Source organism: Camelina sativa, chromosome 9 (assembly GCF_030686135.1).
Source record: "Camelina sativa cultivar CO46 ecotype springtype chromosome 9, ASM3068613v1".
In the NCBI taxonomy this organism is placed as follows: Eukaryota; Viridiplantae; Streptophyta; class Magnoliopsida; order Brassicales; family Brassicaceae; genus Camelina; species Camelina sativa.
This window is the reverse complement of record NC_141888.1, coordinates 1,591,553-1,610,426: the sequence shown is the minus strand read 5'-3', so window position 1 is coordinate 1,610,426 and position 18,874 is coordinate 1,591,553. Positions and strand designations below refer to the sequence as shown.

The 18,874-nt window shown below is 31.1% G+C and overlaps 1 protein-coding gene and 3 pseudogenes across 2 annotated transcripts; 3 read left to right on the top strand and 1 right to left on the bottom strand.

Annotated features, from left to right (window-relative positions):
- Nucleotides 1–23: 23 nt before the first annotated feature.
- Nucleotides 24–653, bottom strand: LOC104710140 (uncharacterized; annotated as a pseudogene).
- A 161-nt stretch (nucleotides 654–814) lies between these two features.
- On the top strand, nucleotides 815–1,352 carry LOC147937579 (two-component response regulator ARR14 pseudogene; annotated as a pseudogene).
- Nucleotides 1,353–8,811: 7,459 nt separating this feature from the next.
- On the top strand, nucleotides 8,812–11,791 carry LOC104710141 (putative pentatricopeptide repeat-containing protein At2g02150 pseudogene; annotated as a pseudogene). The gene is made up of 2 exons (XR_015565522.1): nucleotides 8,812–11,455; nucleotides 11,544–11,791. The product of XR_015565522.1 is annotated as a putative pentatricopeptide repeat-containing protein At2g02150 pseudogene (transcript).
- Nucleotides 11,792–11,927: 136 nt separating this feature from the next.
- LOC104710142 (uncharacterized protein At2g02148-like) lies at nucleotides 11,928–14,402 on the top strand. Its single transcript, XM_010426696.3, has 9 exons — nucleotides 11,928–12,070; nucleotides 12,317–12,470; nucleotides 12,551–12,650; nucleotides 12,730–13,086; nucleotides 13,192–13,354; nucleotides 13,431–13,551; nucleotides 13,630–13,692; nucleotides 13,775–14,011; nucleotides 14,095–14,402. Exons 2-9 carry the CDS (start codon nucleotides 12,321–12,323, stop codon nucleotides 14,194–14,196), a joined length of 1,293 nt encoding a protein of 430 aa, XP_010424998.1. The 5' UTR covers nucleotides 11,928–12,070; nucleotides 12,317–12,320; the 3' UTR covers nucleotides 14,197–14,402.
- The last annotated feature ends 4,472 nt before the right edge of the window (nucleotides 14,403–18,874 follow it).

Here is an 18,874-nt window from a genome sequence, read left to right as displayed (position 1 = left end):
CAAATCCTGAAATTAGTTCAGAAACAGAGGTGAGGTATTGAAAGTTTCATCAACAACATTCATGGACCATAACAATATTTCAAATATGAGATACTGTATATATATGGATACTGTGATTCATGAGTTGAGTCTGGTCTCCTTGAAGGCTTGAAAAGAGAGTCCCTTTTGAATGTAATGAATCTGTGATGGATCAAAAGGACCTCTCACTTTATCAATCTTTGCAATCACTGCTCTCTCCGGCAACACACTCCTCGCCGGATCCACCGCCGTTTCTCCGCTCAGGCACGACGACACTCCTTCAAAGATGATAACTTCCACTTCTTCGTCATTAACAATACAATAAGCGCTTCTTCTCTACACGACTGGCTATATACCTCCAGCATCGCCATCTCCTCATTGTTCCCGTACTCTTCATCTTCATTTTCACCTCCTACGACGTCTTCTCTCACCCTTCTCCGAGCACAACACCGGAAGGCCTTCGAAGCTCTTCTCTCTGCCGCCAACGCCACCACCGGAGACACGGTGAAAAGGGTATTCAAGTTTGTGAACGAGGGTATCTCAGTCAAATGAGCTTTCTGTCCGAAAACGAATAATCTGGCTATGCCACCGCATTGATTCGCCGGCGTGATAAGCATTGTGATATAGTAGTGCATGAGGAGGACCGTGACCCCAAAAGATTTTGTTAATTTTGTCTAATAAGATTTTTTCAGAGGACTCATCTAGTAGTATTTTACAAATAAGGGTAGTATTGATGAGTTAAATTACGTCAGAGTGCTACTCACTACAGGTATTACCACTTAACAGTCGCTTTCGGATGCCTCTCTCTTCAAACCAGTGGCTAGTCATTTACAGGTTTGGTTCACTGATTTGATTGAATCTGAAATTATGTATAGAGGTTTTATCTGAGTGAGTCAATATAATTGCAGAAGTTCCGATTGTATCTGAAGAGACTAAGCGGTGCAGCTTCGCAGAGTAAAGACACGGAGTGTGTCAAAAGATATGAAAACATTCAAGCTTTGGTTTCCTCCGGAAAAGTACATCCACAGACATTAGCTGCATTTTTTGGTCAACCGATAGACAGTCATCTGTCCGCTAGTTTTGGTGTTTGGATTCCTAATGATGAACATGGTACATCTCAAATTCAAAACTTTGCGGTTGATGTATCACCCGCTTCTAACCGTTCTGTTTCTGTCACTACTTCGATGGCGGTTCAAGGTCTATCCTCCTCTGCGAATTTCAGTCAGAAAGTTGATGTTAACAACAACACAGACCACATAATCAGACAAGGTTATGGATCAAATGTTAATGAAGAATCTTGGATGTTGGAAAGATCTTCAAGACAGCGATATTGAGCAACATTGATGGACATAATAAGAAGAGGAGGCTTGTATTTGTTCTGAAACTGTTTCCTTCAGATCTTCAGAATGGATTGAAGAAGAAAACTTGTGTGTTTGCAATGTTAGCTTAGGACATGTACTTCAAGTACTGTACTTGTATTTGCTAGTTTCTATTAATGGGCGAGTACTTAATTATGTTTGAATCTCTAGATTTGACTATTTTATCAATAAAAAAAAATCTTATGAGTTATAAATAAGATCGACGAGTATTACAACCCTGAACGACCGAACAGTCAAAATCTTTATAACTAGATTTGGATAGCACGGGTTGAAATTCCTTTTGTTTGTATCATAATTTCAAAATAAAATATAATTTATAAGACAGTTTAGTATTGTAAACTGAGAAACGATTGTTATTATTATTATTATTTTTTGTATGAATATGAGAGATGTATTTTGGTGAATGGAGATCTGAATGATTTATATCAATGTTTTTTAACCAGGACTGGACCGGCCGGTCGGTTCGATCCAACAACAACCTGATAGGTATTCTGGTCCAAGTATTCTTTTAAAACCTGACAAATAAAACCCTCAAAAACCAGAAAAACCCGCTAAAAACCCGTGAACCGGTGGTTGAACCGGTGGGTCAAACCAGCTTTTCGGTCTCAAATTAAAATATTTTATTTTGGTCACACTTTAAACTCAAACCAAATTAAAAATAAATGTTGTTATTTATAAAAGAATCAGTTAGTTATTTTATCTAATCATTTAAAAGGTTTAATTTTAGTTGTTTAGTACCTAACAATGTATGTTTTGTTCATATATTTATAGAAAATTATATGTTATATTTATAAAATGTAATCAAACTAATAAACTAATTGACCCGTAATTCAATCGGTCCGACTTGTTGACCCAGTGACCCGAAAGACTTCCGGTTCACATTCCGGTTCGATTTTAAAGACATTGATTTATATTAAAAGCTTGGAAGGGTATTAGGTTAGATTTTATTTTGCAATTCAAAATAAAATCTCGGAAATCACGATGAAGTGTGATTAATTGCAAAGATTTTATTTCTTTTTACGCCTAACAATATATTTTTTATGCCTAACCCTATATATGGTGTAACAATAAATGGAATAATCAAAATATTTTTTTAGAAATTGTATAAATCATTGGAATATTATATTTAATAGGATTCTTTGAGATATTCTTAAGTGTATTCGTAATTTCATATAGCCATGGATTTCATCTATAACATTTATTTTCTAACCAACCTATTTTTAATATATTATATATTTTGTAACCAACTTATAAAAATTATATATTCTACAAAAAAAAGTTGTGTACTTCCGTTTTGTCATACAAAAAAAAAAGTTGTGTATTTTCTTTTTATGATTGAGAGTATATTTTAATCTCCTTTAATAACTGGTTGACGTTGTGGTTTATCAACAAAATCTCAGGAAAATAAATTGGTAATATTGTGATTGTAGATCTTTGGAAACAACGTGATCTTACGAAAATAAAGTTTGAAATATCAATTTGGAATATCCTCTTTAAGATTTTCGGTTACAATTAAAGTTTTATTTGTTACTTGTAACCAATTAATATATGGATTTATCTATAACGTATGTATAACCTATTTGTAACCATTTATAACCATTTATTAAAATTATAAAGTCTACCAAAACAAGGTTATGTACTTCTCTTTTATTAAAAAGGGGATTCACTATACTTCCTTTTTATTTGTTACCATTAATATATGAACTATCAACTTGTAACCAATTAATATATGGATTAATCTACAACTTATGTATAACCTATTTGTAACCATTTATTAAAATTATAAAGTCTACCAAAACAATGTTGTGTACTTCCCTTTTATTAAAAAGGGGATTCACTATACTTCTCTTTTATGTTACCATTAATATATGAACTATCAACTTGTAACCAATTAATATATGAATTAATCTATAATTTATGTATAACCTATTTGTAACCATTTATAACTATTTATTAAAATTATAAAGTCTACCAAAACAAGGTTGTGTACTTCCCTTTTATTAAAAAGGGGATTGGTAACATGTTGATTTTTTTTTTTTTACCATATGTATATTTTGCTCTTCTTAGTGTCTTTAGTTGTATCAATATTATTATTTTCACAGCATTTTTGAGAATAAGGCTTGGAGTTCAAAGGTATTTACAACCAATGCCATTACAATTAAAATATTTTTTTAAAAAATAAAACAAAATATCAAAATATGCAAAAAAGGTTATGTTAATTAAATATGCCCCTCTGACAAAAAAGAATTAAATATTCTCTTATCAATCCAATATAATTTTCCTAAATTATCCCATTCTGAACCTAATTTTCTGCAAAACTAAATTTTTTTTTTGCTTTTACTCTATATTCATTTGAATCAATCATATTCAGTTACTTCAAATTTTTAAATTTTGAAAAAAATTTCTCCAGATTTTCCAGTCTTTAATATATAGAAAATCTAAAGAGTTCCTCTACTAAATGTAAAATATTTAATCTATAACAAGATTTAAAGTAACATTACCAAATAAAATCCCTAAAAAATACATAAAACAAAAAACTTAAATTCCTAAACAATCAGATTTCTGTATAGCAATTAATTTTATAAATGTTTTAAATATCTTATTTAATAAAATTTAATAAATTTAAATTATTATGGGATGGGTTATGATCGATATTATTATAAATTTAAAATGTCAATAATCCATCGCTACGACCATCAGTATTTTATACTAAAAAGTAATAAATTTCTATACTAAAAAGTAATAAATTTTTAAAGATATAATTTATATAGAAAATATAGGGTTGTGGTGTACCGTTACAAGATGGTCCTTACAATTAAGTCTATCGAGATTATGGATTTTAGCAAGTTATGTCTGCGGTTGGCGGGTTGTCCCAAAAACTACAAATATAAGATTAAAATAAATATATTTTATATAAATATATTTTTACATAGTTATGTATATATAATACGTGAAATATGTGATAATGTGAGGAAATTTAATTTATACCAATTAAGATATTTACAAAATATCAATATTATAATTTTTTTATTTTTTTTTTATTTTTTTGTTTGCCACTAAATTTTTTAAGAATAATTAATATAAAATTTATGTTAAGGACATGCTTGAGCATAACATTAACGACCATGATCTTAGCGGGTTGACCCCCTGCGGTCCAAGGAAAAAGAAATGTGGACCGACCTGTTGGACACATCTATATACATGATTATTATAAACAAACTAGTACAACTTAATAATATAAGCGGATATTAATAAGTTTTGTAATGAATTATGGCTCATCCTCCGAATATTATTTATCTTGGATTGGTGAAATTAATTTATAAAAAAAAAATTATTGTATTGTATATAAACTGTAGATTAAATTGTAGAATTAATAATCAAAATACACTATACTTTCTTTTTATTTGTTACCATTAATATATGAACTATCAACTTGTAACCAATTAATATATGGATTAATCTATAACTTATGTATAACCTATTTGTAACCATTTAACCATTTATTAAAATTATAAAGTCTACCAAAACAATGTTGTGTACTTCCCTTTCATTAAAAAGGGGATTCACTAGGCATGTCAATTAGGGCCAAAGCCCGCGGGCTGGCCTGGCCCGGCCCTGAAAAATAGCGGGCTCGGGCTTAAATATATTTGTCCAGAAAAAATCGGGGCTTTCGGGCTCAGCCGTTTGGGCTATAGGGTTTTTCGGGCTTAGCCCGACCGGGCTTAGCCCGACCGGGCTCGGGCCAGCCCAAAAAGCCCTTTAACAAATACTCCCTCCGTTTCATAATATAGGATGTTTAGAGGATTATTTTTGTTTCATAATATAAGATGTTTCCAACTTTCTATGCAACTTTTAGATTAATTTTATATTTTCTATTATGCAGTCTTGGGTATGATTGGTTAAACTTTTTAAAAGTAACTTTTTCTTAATATGTGTGTTTCTACTAAAACATCCTATATTTTGAAACGGAGGGAGTATATTGGTACTTTTTTTGTTAACATTTTTGTTTGATTGCAATATTTGATTAATAATTTATTGTAATTAAAGTTTTAAACTCTAATCCTAGGTTTTATATTTACTTAATAACCATACTTAATACTTTTAAAAAATTTATCCATGATATTTTATATGAATTATATATTACTTTATTTGGTTAAAGTATAGAAATTTTGTTTAGTCTTAAACTTTTTATTTTAAATTAAGTTGGTTGTAATGAATATAGATGAGTTATTAATTTTTTGATTGATTTTTTTATAGTGCACCTTCAAACACTGTTTTTTAAGGCTTATAAGTTTGAATTTTTTATCGGTAAGATAAGCCCGAAAAAGCCCGAAAAGCCCTATAGCTCTGTTAGGGCCGGGCTCGGGCTTTGAAATATAGGCTCAGTAATATTTCGGGCCGGGCCGGGCCAGCCCAATTGACACCCCTAGGATTCACTATACTTCTCTTTTATTTGTTACCATTAATATATGAACTATCAACTTGTAACCAATTAATATATGGATTAATCTATAATTTATGTATAACCTATTTGTAACCATTTATAACTATTTATTAAAATTATAAAGTCTACCAAAACAAGGTTGTGTACTTTCCTTTTATTAAAAAGGGGATTGGTAACATGTTGAATTTTTTTTTTTACCATATGTATATTTTGCTCTTCTTAGTGTCTTTAGTTGTATCTATATTATTATTTTCACAGCATTTTTGAGAATAAGGCTTGGAGTTCAAAGGTATTTACAACCAATGCCATTACAATTAAAATACTTTTTTAAAAAATATAACAAAATATCAAAATATGCAAAAAAGGTTATGTTAATTAAATATGCCCCTCTGACAAAAAAGAATTAAATATTCTCTTATCAATCCAATATAATTTTCCTAAATTATCCCATTCTGAACCTAATTTTCTGCAAAACTAAACAAATTTTTTGCTTTTACTCTATATTCATTCAATCAATCATATTCAATTACTTCAAATTTTTAAATTTTAAAATAAATTTCTCCAGATTTTCCAGTCTTTAATATATAGAAAATCTAAAGAGTTCCTCTACTAAATGTAAAATATTTAATCTATAACAAGATTTAAAGTAACATTACCAAATAAAATCCCTAAAAAATACATAAAACAAAAAACTTAAATTCCTAAACAATAAGATTTCTGTATAGCAATTAATTTTTATAAATGTTTTAAATATCTTATTTAATAAAATTTAATAAATTTAAATTATTATGGGACTGGTTATGATCGATATTATTATAAATTTAAAATGTCAATAATCCATCGCTACGACCATCAGTATTTTATACTAAAAAATAATAAATTTCTATACTAAAAAGTATTAAATTTCTAAAGATAAAATTTATATAGAAAATATAGGGTTGTGGTGTACCGTTACAAGATGGTCCTTACAATTAAGTCTATCGAGATTACGGATTTTAGCAATTTATGTCTTTGGTTGGCGGGTTGTCCCAAAAACTACAAATATAAGATTAAAATAAATATATTTTTACATAGTTATGTATATATAATACGTGAAATATGTGATAATGTGAGGAAATTTAAATTATCAATTAAGATATTTACAAAATATCAATATTATAAGTTATTTTAAATTTTTTTTTATTTTTTTGTTTGCCACTAAATTTTTTAAGAATAATTAATATAAAATTTATGTTAAGGACATGCTTGAGCATAACATTAACGACCATGATCTTAGCGGGTTGACCCGCTGCGGTCCAAGGAAAAAGAAATGTGGACCGACCTGTTGGACACATCTATATACATGATTATTATAAACAAACTAGTACAACTTAATAATATAAGCGGATATTAATAAGTTTTGTAATGAATTATGGCTCATCCTCCGAATATTTTTTTATCTTGGATTGGTGAAGTTAATTTATAAAAAAAAATTATTGTATTGTATATAAACCGCATATTAAATTGTAGAATTAACAGTCAAAATACAATTATACAATCTTAAATTTAAAATAAAACGTAAAAAGTTAAGTAATAATTACAATTTAAAATTTAATGATTTTAGTAAAAAAAATAATCCCGCGATATATCAAACCTTTTGATTTGTAGACGTCTTCAAATGAAGTAAACCGCCTAACACTTTTTTTTCCAATCGTAGACTTTTTGCAATACTTTTTATTATTATTTCAGTTGGCATAAGTTTGAGCGTGATAATAACCACATATCACCCTCCTCAAGTAACTTCATTACTCTTGAGCATCTCTTTCAGTTTGGAATGTTTGTGTATGTATTAGCTTCGACTGCATAAATTTAAGAAACTCATTAGCCTCGCTGACTCTTCTTTTTTTTATATATAGAGAATTGTTAGTATTGTATTTTGATATTTTACGCTGGTTTGTTTTGGAATACATTCTTTTGAACATGGAGTTTTACGTTAATTGTAAAACCAGACAATCTTTTTAGATTTCACAATTTTTTAAAATTTGTGCTACTGAGAATACCTAAAGGTTCCAAGTAGGGGTGGACACAAAGCGGATATTCAGAATTTTGGTGGTATTCGTTATCCTCGCAAGGGAAAGGGAAACAATGTCGAATTTAGAGATTGGGATTGAGATTGATAATACATTGAAAGTTGTATTACCAAGTGTGCTTATGTAGTACACTTTTTTCCTCAAATTAAAAGGAAAATCTCAGGGAATAACTGTGTTTAATTCGATATTTCACAAAATTTGCATATCAAACAAAAATTGTAACGAAGACTGTTAGCTTTTAATTCCTTTTCTGTTATCATTTTTACACTTAAAAAAAATGAATTTTGTAATCCTATTTCACACTAGGGGTGTTATTGGATTATAATTTATTTTGAATACTTAAACAAAATAATCAAAAGTGAATAAGTGAAAAGATTTTTAGAGACTATTACATAATTTTGTTGTTTAGTTTTCTAAAATCTTTTAAAAGTACTCAAAACAATTTATGTATATTTGTGATATTTTGTATGACTTTATTTTGTGAAAAAGTGTATAAAATCATGAACGAATAACATAATAATTGAATTCACTAATAATCCTAAATTACTTTGTTTTAGTTTAGTAACACAAAACTTTGACTTTATAAAAGTTTGAATTCAATAATCCAAATTTGTTAAGATTTGAAATGACAAACTAATAACACTTAACTTTAACAGTGTTTAACAAAATCTTGATCTACATAACATTTAAAGTCTTTAAAACTCTACTCAAATCTCAAACCAATAACCCCACTAAATCACAAAACTTTTGATTATCTATATAATCAACCATGAGTTAAAAACATGTTGAAAATAAAATAAATAATCAGATATGTACTGAAGAGTGAAGACTTATTAATTTTGGGCCTATGCAACAAAAGGCCCACCAAAGTTTAATATTTTACAAAAAAAAAAACAAAAATAGTCACTGAGGGAAAAAAGCAACAAACCCCAGACAGAGTTCATAAACCCTACTTTCTTCTTCTTCTTCTTCTTCTTCTTCTTCAGTCGAATAGTTTGAGGAAGACCATGTCTAAACCATGAGACTCATTCCTTTCTTTTTGAACCTTTTCCTGAAAATGTTCTGTTCTCTTCGCAACTTTATTCACATTAATCGGAGATTCCCTCGCCATGTAAGCCCTTGCTCCTCTTCTCTCTCTCAAATCCAATCCCCTCTCTGTTTCCCTCTATCTTCTCCCTCTCAATCTTCCTTCATCTCTTGCCCTTTCGTTTGGTTCACTAGCTTTCTCTGTATCATCCGATACCCCTTCGTTAGCAAAAGCGGTGGTGGTGCTTCTTCTTATTATTCCGACGATTTCGATAGAGATTGGATCCGTAAAGTTATTCAGAATGATCTCTGGGATGATCCCGGAATCGAAAAGCTTCTTGATTTGAAATCAGCTCCGATTTGGGTTCCGAGGGTTCTCGTTGAATTGAAAGAAGACCCGAAATTAGCTTTCAAATTCTTCAAATGGTCGATGAACCGTGATGGGTTTAAGCACACCTTGGAATCGTACTGTATAGTAGCTCACATTCTGTTTTGTGCTAGAATGTATTACGATGCTAATAGTATCATTAGAGAGATGGCTTTTTTGTCTAAGAAGGCTGATGACTGCGATGTTTTTGATGTTCTGTGGTCTACGAGGAACGTGTGTGTTCCTGGTTTTGGAGTGTTTGATGCTTTGTTTAGTGTTTTGATTGATTTAGGAATGCTTGAGGAAGCTATCCTGTGTTTCTCTAAGATGAAGAGATTTAAGGTTTTCCCAAAAACCAGGTCTTGCAACGGTTTATTGCATAGGTTTGCCAAATTGGGGAAGACTGATGGGGTGAAGAGGTTTTTTAAAGACATGATTGGTGCTGGTGCGAGACCGACTGTGTTTACTTACAACATAATGATAGATTGTATGTGTAAAGAAGGAGATGTAGAAGCTGCTAGAGGTTTGTTTGATGAAATGAAGTTTAGAGGTTTGATTCCAGACACTGTCACATATAATTCTATGATTGATGGTTTTGGGAAGGTTGGTCGATTAGATGATGCAGTTTGCTTTTTCGAGGACATGAAGGATATGAGCTGTGAGCCTGATGTGATAACATACAATGCGTTGATCAATTGTTTCTGTAAATTTGGGAAATTACCTCAAGGTTTGGAGTTTTATAGGGAGATGAAGCGAAATGGGTTGAAACCAAATGTTGTGAGTTACAGTACTTTGGTTGATGCATTTTGTAAGGAGGGTATGATGCAACAAGCCATCAAGTTCTATGTTGACATGAGAAGGGTTGGTCTTGTGCCTAATGAATATACGTATACTTCTCTCATCGATGCCAATTGTAAAATCAGTAATCTCTCAGATGCCTTTAGGCTGGCTAATGAGATGTCGGAGGTGGGTGTGGAATGGAATGTGGTCACTTACACTGCACTGATCGATGGCCTTTGTGATGCGGAGAGAATGAAAGAAGCTGAAGAACTTTTTGAGAAAATGGATACAGCTGGTGTGATTCCAAATCTTGCAAGTTACAATGCTCTCATTCATGGTTTTATAAAGGCAAAAAACATGGACAAAGCTTTAGAGCTTCTGAACGAATTGAAGGGGAGAGGTATTAAACCGGATTTACTGCTCTATGGAACTTTCATTTGGGGTTTGTGTGGTTTAGAGAAGATAGAGGCAGCTAAGGTAGTGATGAATGAAATGAAGGAATGTGGAATCAAAGCGAATCCACTGATCTACACAACGTTAATGGATGCTTACTTTAAGTCGGGAAACCCCACTGAGGGATTGCATTTACTTGACGAGATGCTAGAACTTGATATCGAGGTCACACTTGTTACATTCTGCGTTTTGATTGATGGATTGTGCAAAAACAAGTTAGTTTCTAAAGCTATTGATTATTTCGAGAGGATAAGTAAAGATTTTGGTCTACAAGCTAATGCAGCGATATACACAGCGATGATTGATGGTCTATGTAAAGATAATCAAGTCGAGGCTGCGACAACTCTGTTTGAACATATGGCTCAGAAGGGTCTGGTTCCGGACAGAACGGCTTACACATCGTTAATGGATGGGAAATTTAAGCAAGGGAATGTGGTAGAGGCTTTGGCTTTACAAAACAAAATGGCTGAGATTGGTATGAAGCTTGATTTGCTTGCTTATACTTCGTTAGTTTGGGGACTATCGCATTGCAACCAGTTGCAGAAAGCGAGATCCTTCCTCAAGGAAATGATTGGGGAAGGGATTCTCCCTGATGAGATTTTGTGTATTAGTGTCTTAAAGAAACACTATGAGCTTGGATGTACACACGAAGCTGTAGAGTTGCAGAGTTATCTGATGAAGCATCAGCTGTACATTTGAACTCGAAAGATTCAATCTTTTTGCTCTTTATCAGACTGATTCTTGTTTCTCCTGAAGAACAAGAAACCAGACTACGGAGTCTCCAGCCTAAGCTTCTCCTGAAAAATCTACAAGATTCATCATAAAACAATCTTGTCAGCTACAGTTTCCCAGTTTGGTTCAAGACTAATCTGAGGAGAAAGCTTATCGACGAATAAATTGTTCATCGAAAAAAGCAGAGGTACCAAACTAATCCAATATTGGGTGCTTTGTTACTAAAATCTGAGTTGAGTCTGTGTGATAACGAAGATTAATTCTTTTTGTTGCAGACTTCAAGGCTCTAAAGCTAAATGGAAAGGATGAGAGAAAGTAGTGAACTGAACATTATGAATCAATTTGCTTGAAGATGGGTTTTAAGGGTTCTTCATTGTTTTTTTTTTTTTTGTATTGTTGCATTGAGGAACCAATAAAAAATCCCCAGTTTTGGTCTGTGTACATATTTTTTTCTTCTTTCTTTTCCCCAAAAATGTAATTTTCACTTATTGATGATGAATAATTTAGTTTAGTATTGAACAAATTATCTATTTTTTTTCATTAAGCAGATGAGCTTGAAAATGTATGAATTATAAATTAAGCAAAATTAGTCATAGAGAAGGTTATTACAGTAATATTTTTTCAGTTTTTATTATGTTGCCCAAAATAAAATAAAAAATGTACTAATATTTAATAGAGTTGCTTAATAAGTAGTTGTTGTGACTTGAGAGTTTCCAAGACTGAGTGTAGGCTGGCTCGGAAACAGGTGTGGGAGATTTAGAGCGAGGTTCGGAGATCTCTGTCAGCGTACGATAATCTCCAGGTACGGATTCAGCTTCGGATTCTCTCTTTCTCTCGAACCCGGTTTGTATAACCGTTTAATCTCTCTCTCTCTCTCTGTCTCTCTATCAAACACGAATCGATCAGTAGAGTTAAAAAACCTCAAAAGCTCTGAAGATGCAATCTCCAGATGATTCTGCATCTTCTCAACTCGAATCTGTAATCGAAAATGGTTGAATCGTTTCTGAATTTGTGTTTTTGTGTTTTTTGAATTGTTCTGTGGTAAAAGAGAGATGGGAGCTAGGGTTCGAGTGCAGCATTACAATTTGGGATCAGCTGATTCCTACATCGGCACTTCTCTTCACGATCTTAACTCCGTTGATGGTTCGGCGAGAGATATCGACGACGATAGTTTGAATAACGACGGCGATTCCTCTTCTGCGGTGTGTATAAATTTTCTCAGTTTTGGTCTCAATTTTTTTTTTTTAGGGTTTGTGTAACTGAAATTTGGGGTTTTTGGCAGGACTGTATGCATGAATCATACAGAAACCCTATGCAAATCCACGATGAAGTTGTTGAAGAAGGTGGATCTAACATGGAGAACAACATGTTAAGCATTGAAGGTATTATTAAGGAAGGATCAATCAATCTCAGTATTTGGATTGGTTTCGTTATCATTGATTTGGTTTTGTTTTGTTTTAGATGTTTCACCGATTGAATCAGCAAGAGCGAGATTTCTACAAATCATCGTGGACTACTTTATTACACAACATGTGATTGAGGTTTGTGAGGACAAGCTTGTTCTTGATGTGGTTTTTGATGGACGGGATGATGATCTTAATAACAAACTCAAGAGGAAGTCTGATGATATACAATATGAAGGTGATCCCCGGTTTGCGTTACCGTTGATGTATGTTGCGAATTTGTATGAGACTTTAGCTGCTGAAGCAAATGTGAGGCTTGCTTCGTTGAATGGGATAAGGGAAAAGACTATTGGGGTTTCTCTGGAAGCAGCTGGTGGCTTGTATCGGAAATTAACTAAGAAGTTTCCTAAGAGAGGTACAATTTTGTATCTGTTCTGATGTTTTTGCAAATGTGTGATTATGTTTTGAGGAGCATTAGTTGATTATGTATGATTTGTCTCTTCTATGGTATATTTTACAGGTAGTTGCATGTTCAGGAGAAGAGAACTGGCGACTTCTGTTGAAACAAGAACAAGATTTCCAGAATTGGTAGTACATGACGAGAAACGAGTTCGTTTCGTGGTGGTCAATGGTTTGGATATTGTTGAAAAGCCAGATGATTTGCCTAATGAAGATGCTGAATGGTGAGCAATCATCATCAAGACTTTTTACTATTGTAAGTTATCTACTTCAGTATATAATTGGATGTTGTCACTACAGGTTTAAGCGATTAACAGGCCGTAATGAAGTGGCTGTCTCTGCGAGAGATTATAAATTCTATTGCCCTCGACCCAAGCATAGGCGTGGTCAAAATTCTGTCTCCAGCATCCATGGCTTGCCTGTAAGACCAATCAACTCTCTGTTTTATAGCTTTGAGTTCGAAGAACAAGTGACAGTGTGTTTGTGTTTTGTTTTGCAGACATTTTCAGGTATAGAGTCTTCAACGTTAGCCAATACACAAGGGTTTCGCTCCGATAATGAAGTATGCGCATACTCTTTCCGAATCTACATACTATGGCAAATTCTAATGTTAATGATCTTTCCAAAATTGATCATAATTGCAGGAACATCACACTCCTTCTCCTTCCAAACATCATATGTCGTCTTTGTCTCATCAATTTCACCAATCTATTCAACAGAGCCACCACCATCATCAATCTATTTACCAAAGTCAACACGCAGCCACACATTTTCCCGGTCAGAACCATCAATGTGACCCTGAACTATCTCACACCCACCAGTCACCATCTATTTCACAGCACATGGCTTGCTTGCAACCCCTCACTGGAGGCCATGTAATGGTACAAATCTTCCATAATATATATCCCGATTGTATCATTTCGATCTCCATTCCTCATATATATGTTCATCTGTCTTTCCACAGCCAACTAGTCCCGCAAAATTCTGCGACCAATGTGGAGCACAGTACTTGAGAGAGACATCCAAGTTCTGCTCAGAGTGTGGTTCCAAGAGACTCGGGATATAGTCAAGAGAGACAAATCTTTGCTCAATTCTCCCATTGGTGAAGTCTGAGCAAGTTTACTTGGCACAGAAGTAGCTAACCTAATTGTGTTCCTAATTTTGATTAATGCAGATGTGTTACCGTTTATATGGTTGTGGCTATGTAATATGTACGTGCCTATATATTCTGCCTAGCTGATATCTGATCAGTACATGAAATTATTGTCAAAAGATGTGATATGACCCCCCCCAAAAAAAAAAAGTGTATTACAAAAATGAAATGCAAAAGGTGTTTTAACTTGTAATAATTTTAAAACGATTACATGAACGAGTCTGTGAAATGAAAAGAAATATGCATTTTCTTTTTAAATATAACATTGACTAAAATTATAGATTTCTTTTTTGTTTTAATTGTTTCATATTATTTTTAGTTATTTTCGAGAACAAATACATCTGAAAATTGAAGATATTTAACATAAATTAACAAAATGCTTCCGTAATATATTCAATGTATATATTCTCCAACATAACAATTATTCAAGGTATATGTTCTCCAAAATGTTTCCGTAATTCAAGGTATATATTCTCCAAGAACTAATGTATAAAATATGATTGGGTATTAGTTCAAAAAAAAAAAAAAATGATTGGGTATTGAAAATACTAGGACTCAGACAGGTGATGTTGCAGGGAAGTATTTTAGAAAAAAATAAATAAAATTTAAAATTTAAAATTATACACTATGAAATCATTTAAATGTAATAAAATAGTTTGAATACATAAACATTAAACATAAACTGTTACTAAAAACACAACCATCAAAATGAAAACTTATTACAAAAAATATTATGTAAAATAGACGCAACTTTGCAAAAAATATTATTTAAAGTATTATAAATATAAAGTTTTTTATGAAAAATTATGGTAAAGCTACAATTAAAAAAATCATTATGACAAAATGATCCTAACTGAAAATATTAAACTAATGGCTGTAATGAGTAAATATAAATTTCTATTAAATAATTACTAGATTTTAACCCGCGGTACACCGCAGGACAATATTTTATAACAAAAAAAACTAAATTTTAAATTGTATTTGTTTGTTAAATTTGTTTTTTTAATATTTAAGATTGTATATTAAATTTTAAATTGTATTTGTTTGTTAACTTTGGCAGATCGATATCAAATTAAAACATTTTATTTTTATCACATTTCAAACTCAAAACAAATTAAAAATAAATGTTGTTGTTCACCAAGTATTGTCTTATTATATATATTCTAGTTATTATATTCAACCCTTGAAAAAATTATTCTCACATTAGTTTATCAGCATATTAGTAATCATTAAAAACATTTAATTGTTTCATATCAAACAGTATAGTTATTATTAAATCTTAGGGTTTTTAAAGGAAAACAAAAAAGATATTTTCTATATAAGTAAAACATTGTTTTAGGAAATTATAAATTAAATTGTTAGAGATTTTTAAGAGTCTAATTTTTTTTTTTTTGTTCAATTATTTAGAGATTAATTTTGTAAATAAGTATAATTTAAAGAGAAGAGGAACAAATATACTAAAAAATGTTAATATAGATATATTTATATGTATGTATTATTATTGTAACAGTTTAAACAAAATAATCAACATTTGATTTATACGTAAAGATTAAGTTATGTAGTATGCTGGTATTGGACAGTAAATTAATATAGTTTTTTTAGAAACATGACAATAATTAAAAATCTCTCAAGCAGCAGTTACAATAATAATATAGACCAGCATACTAACTCAATATATCTCCTCCTCCAGCCTCTGTTTTTCTAGTCTCTCTTCAAATTGGAGTGTTTAATCCGGTAAACTTTTTTTTCCATTCTCCAAGTCTGTATCGCTTTTATAGTTGGGAAAGAATTAAATTAACATCTCAGTTTAGTCAGAGATTGTAGCTCGTTTGGCTAGGTTCTCACTCGAAGGTCTATGAAATACCGGAGCTAGGATCCCAATTATAAGATCTGTACACAAACATCTACTTAATTAAATAATGAAATTACAACTATTTAACCTAGAATATTGAAAAAATTGGGATATTACTTACCAATCAACATATATGGGACTTAGATCGGGTGAGATGAAATTGTCTGCAAGCATGTGTTAGAGAGAGTCTCTATGAATCTCCATTCACAATAGATTTCTATTCCCTAAAATGATAAAATAGAGAATAGTAAGATTATTTGCACCAAAAAAAGAAGAGAATTGTAAGATTTAAATATAAAAAAGAGAAAATTATAATTTTAATAACAAAAATTCTCACATTTTCGTTGGTGTACTACAACCAGTTATAGGCAATTAAAAATTATATAACCAAGAGAACAAATGTGTGTTTTATGGGGTTTTAAGTAAGCAGTGTGTTTTTGGCGTTTGCTAATAGTAAATGACTAAATTCAGTTTAGGTGTACAATATTTATAGGCTAAACAATCCGTTCTTCTCCTCACCCAAAATATTTGACTTAGCAACTAAATTTGGAGAAAATCTTTCCAATCTGTTTTCTTTAGGAAGTATAATATTATTACGCATTTAACTCTCTTTTTTTGGCAAACCCGCAATTAACTCTTTTTTTTGGAGTATTTATTTTTTGTTGTTAATTTGGAAAATAAAACAATTTTTTTTGGGCAAGTTGTTTCTAAAAAAGTAAAAAGCATAAAGTCAGAGATTTTGGGAAAGGAATATAGCAAATCTCGTTTGTGCAAATTTTTTTTTCAATTTTTTTTTAAAATAAAATATTTAATACAATGGTATTCCTGGTAAATAATTTTAAACTCCAAGCCTTCTTTGATAAAGTTGCTGTGAAAATAATAATATAGATAATTAAAAACAGAATAATATAAATTTAAATATTAAAATAGTTTTTAACGAAAAGTTACGATAAATAGATGCAACACAACTATAAATTATATATTACTATAATTATTTCTAAAATTTTAGTTAGACTATAGAATAACGTTGAATATTGTATATTAATATTCAAATTATTTAGATTAAACATAAAACGGAAAATTTATTTCAACGAACAATGATTTGTTAGTTACTGATGAAAAGACAAATATATAGAAAGTTCAAAAGACATGACTATTTAAATAGACACACCTATTAGAACGAAAAGTTGTGATGAAAAAATATGAATAAAATATAGTGAAAAGACACAACTCTAAAATGAATAGATACAACTGTTTGATTTTTTTTTTTTAAAGAATAAAAACAATTTTCTTACAAAAAAATACTAAGCAGTCACAACTGTTGTTCGTATTTATTCAGATTGTTATTCTTATTTTTAAATATTAAACTATTTTTTTTAACAAAAAGTGATGATAAAAATAGACGCAACTGTAAATTCTATATTAATTTATATTAAATTTCTCTATTGCTATAATCATTTCTAAATTTTAGTTAGATTATAGAATAACATTGAATATTAGATGTTAATATTTAATTATTTAGATTGAACATAAAATGGAAAATTTGTTTTAACAAACTTATTATTATTAAATTTGGGCTTATCTTGGGTTTTTAACTAAAAACCAATTGGCAATTAGTAGATTGACCCTAACCCTTTATATATTAATGATAGTCCCTTTAAACTTCAGATGTAGGAATTGGTTTGTATCCCAACAATCTCCCCTTCAAACCAAGGACCACATGTGGGATATTAACACGCCTCCTCGAGATGATAACTCCATCTCAAACCGATCCCACTTGGACCAACAATAAACCCCTTCTTGGGCTCCCATTACTCGGGTTAACAAGAGGCATGTCCGTATCCACTTTTCTAGGTCCACCAGAATTTTTAACCTTGGGCTCTGATACCATATTAAATTTGGGCTTATCTTGGGCTTCTAACTAAAAACCAATTGGCAATTAGTAGATTGACCCTAACCCTTTATATATTAATGATAGTCCCTTTAAACTTCAGATGTGGGAATTGGTTTGTATCCCAACAATCTCCCCTTCAAACCAAGGACCACATGTGGGATATTAACACGCCTCCTCGAGATGATAACTCCATCTCGAACCGATCCCACTTGGACCGACAATAAACCCCTTCTTGGGCTCCCATTACTCGGGTTAACAAGAGGCATGTCCGTATCCACTTTTCTAGGTCCACCAGAATTTTTAACCTTGGGCTCTGATACCATATTAAATTTGGGCTTATCTTGGACTTCTAACTAAAAACCAATTGGCAATTAGTAGATTGATCTTAACCCTTTATATATTAATGATACTTCCTTTAAACTTCAGATGTGGGAATTGGTTTGTATCCCAACAATTATTTACCGATGAAGAGACAAATATAAAGAGAGTTCAAAAGACATGACTATTTAAATAGACACACCTATTAGACCAAAAAGTTGTGATGAAAATATATAAATAAAATATAGTGAAGAGACACAACTTTACAATGAACATATACAACCGTTTGAATTTTTAAAAAATTATGAAAATGTGCTACGAAAAATCGCAAATGTTGTGTCCGCACTTGATTTCACCTAATAACCCATATAAACTGCTTTTAAATAGAAGACATCTTTATTACTATATTGAGAAGTCAAATTAAAAATTTCACTATATAATCCATCTAACTCTTGAAAAAAAAACTCTAGGTATTTTCATGAAATTTTTATATTTAAAATTAACTAAAAGTTGTAAATTAGATTTGT

What these genes read in the sequence shown, in the direction of transcription:
- LOC104710142 (XM_010426696.3), top strand. Translation starts at nt 12,321, where the DNA reads ATGGGAGCTAGGGTTCGAGTGCAGCATTACAATTTGGGATCAGCTGAT. An exon ending in TAAGAAGTTTCCTAAGAGAG is followed by an intron (nt 13,087 to 13,191) that starts GTACAATTTTGT and finishes TATATTTTACAG; the next exon opens with GTAGTTGCATGTTCAGGAGA. An exon ending in TCACTGGAGGCCATGTAATG is followed by an intron (nt 14,012 to 14,094) that starts GTACAAATCTTC and finishes GTCTTTCCACAG; the next exon opens with CCAACTAGTCCCGCAAAATT.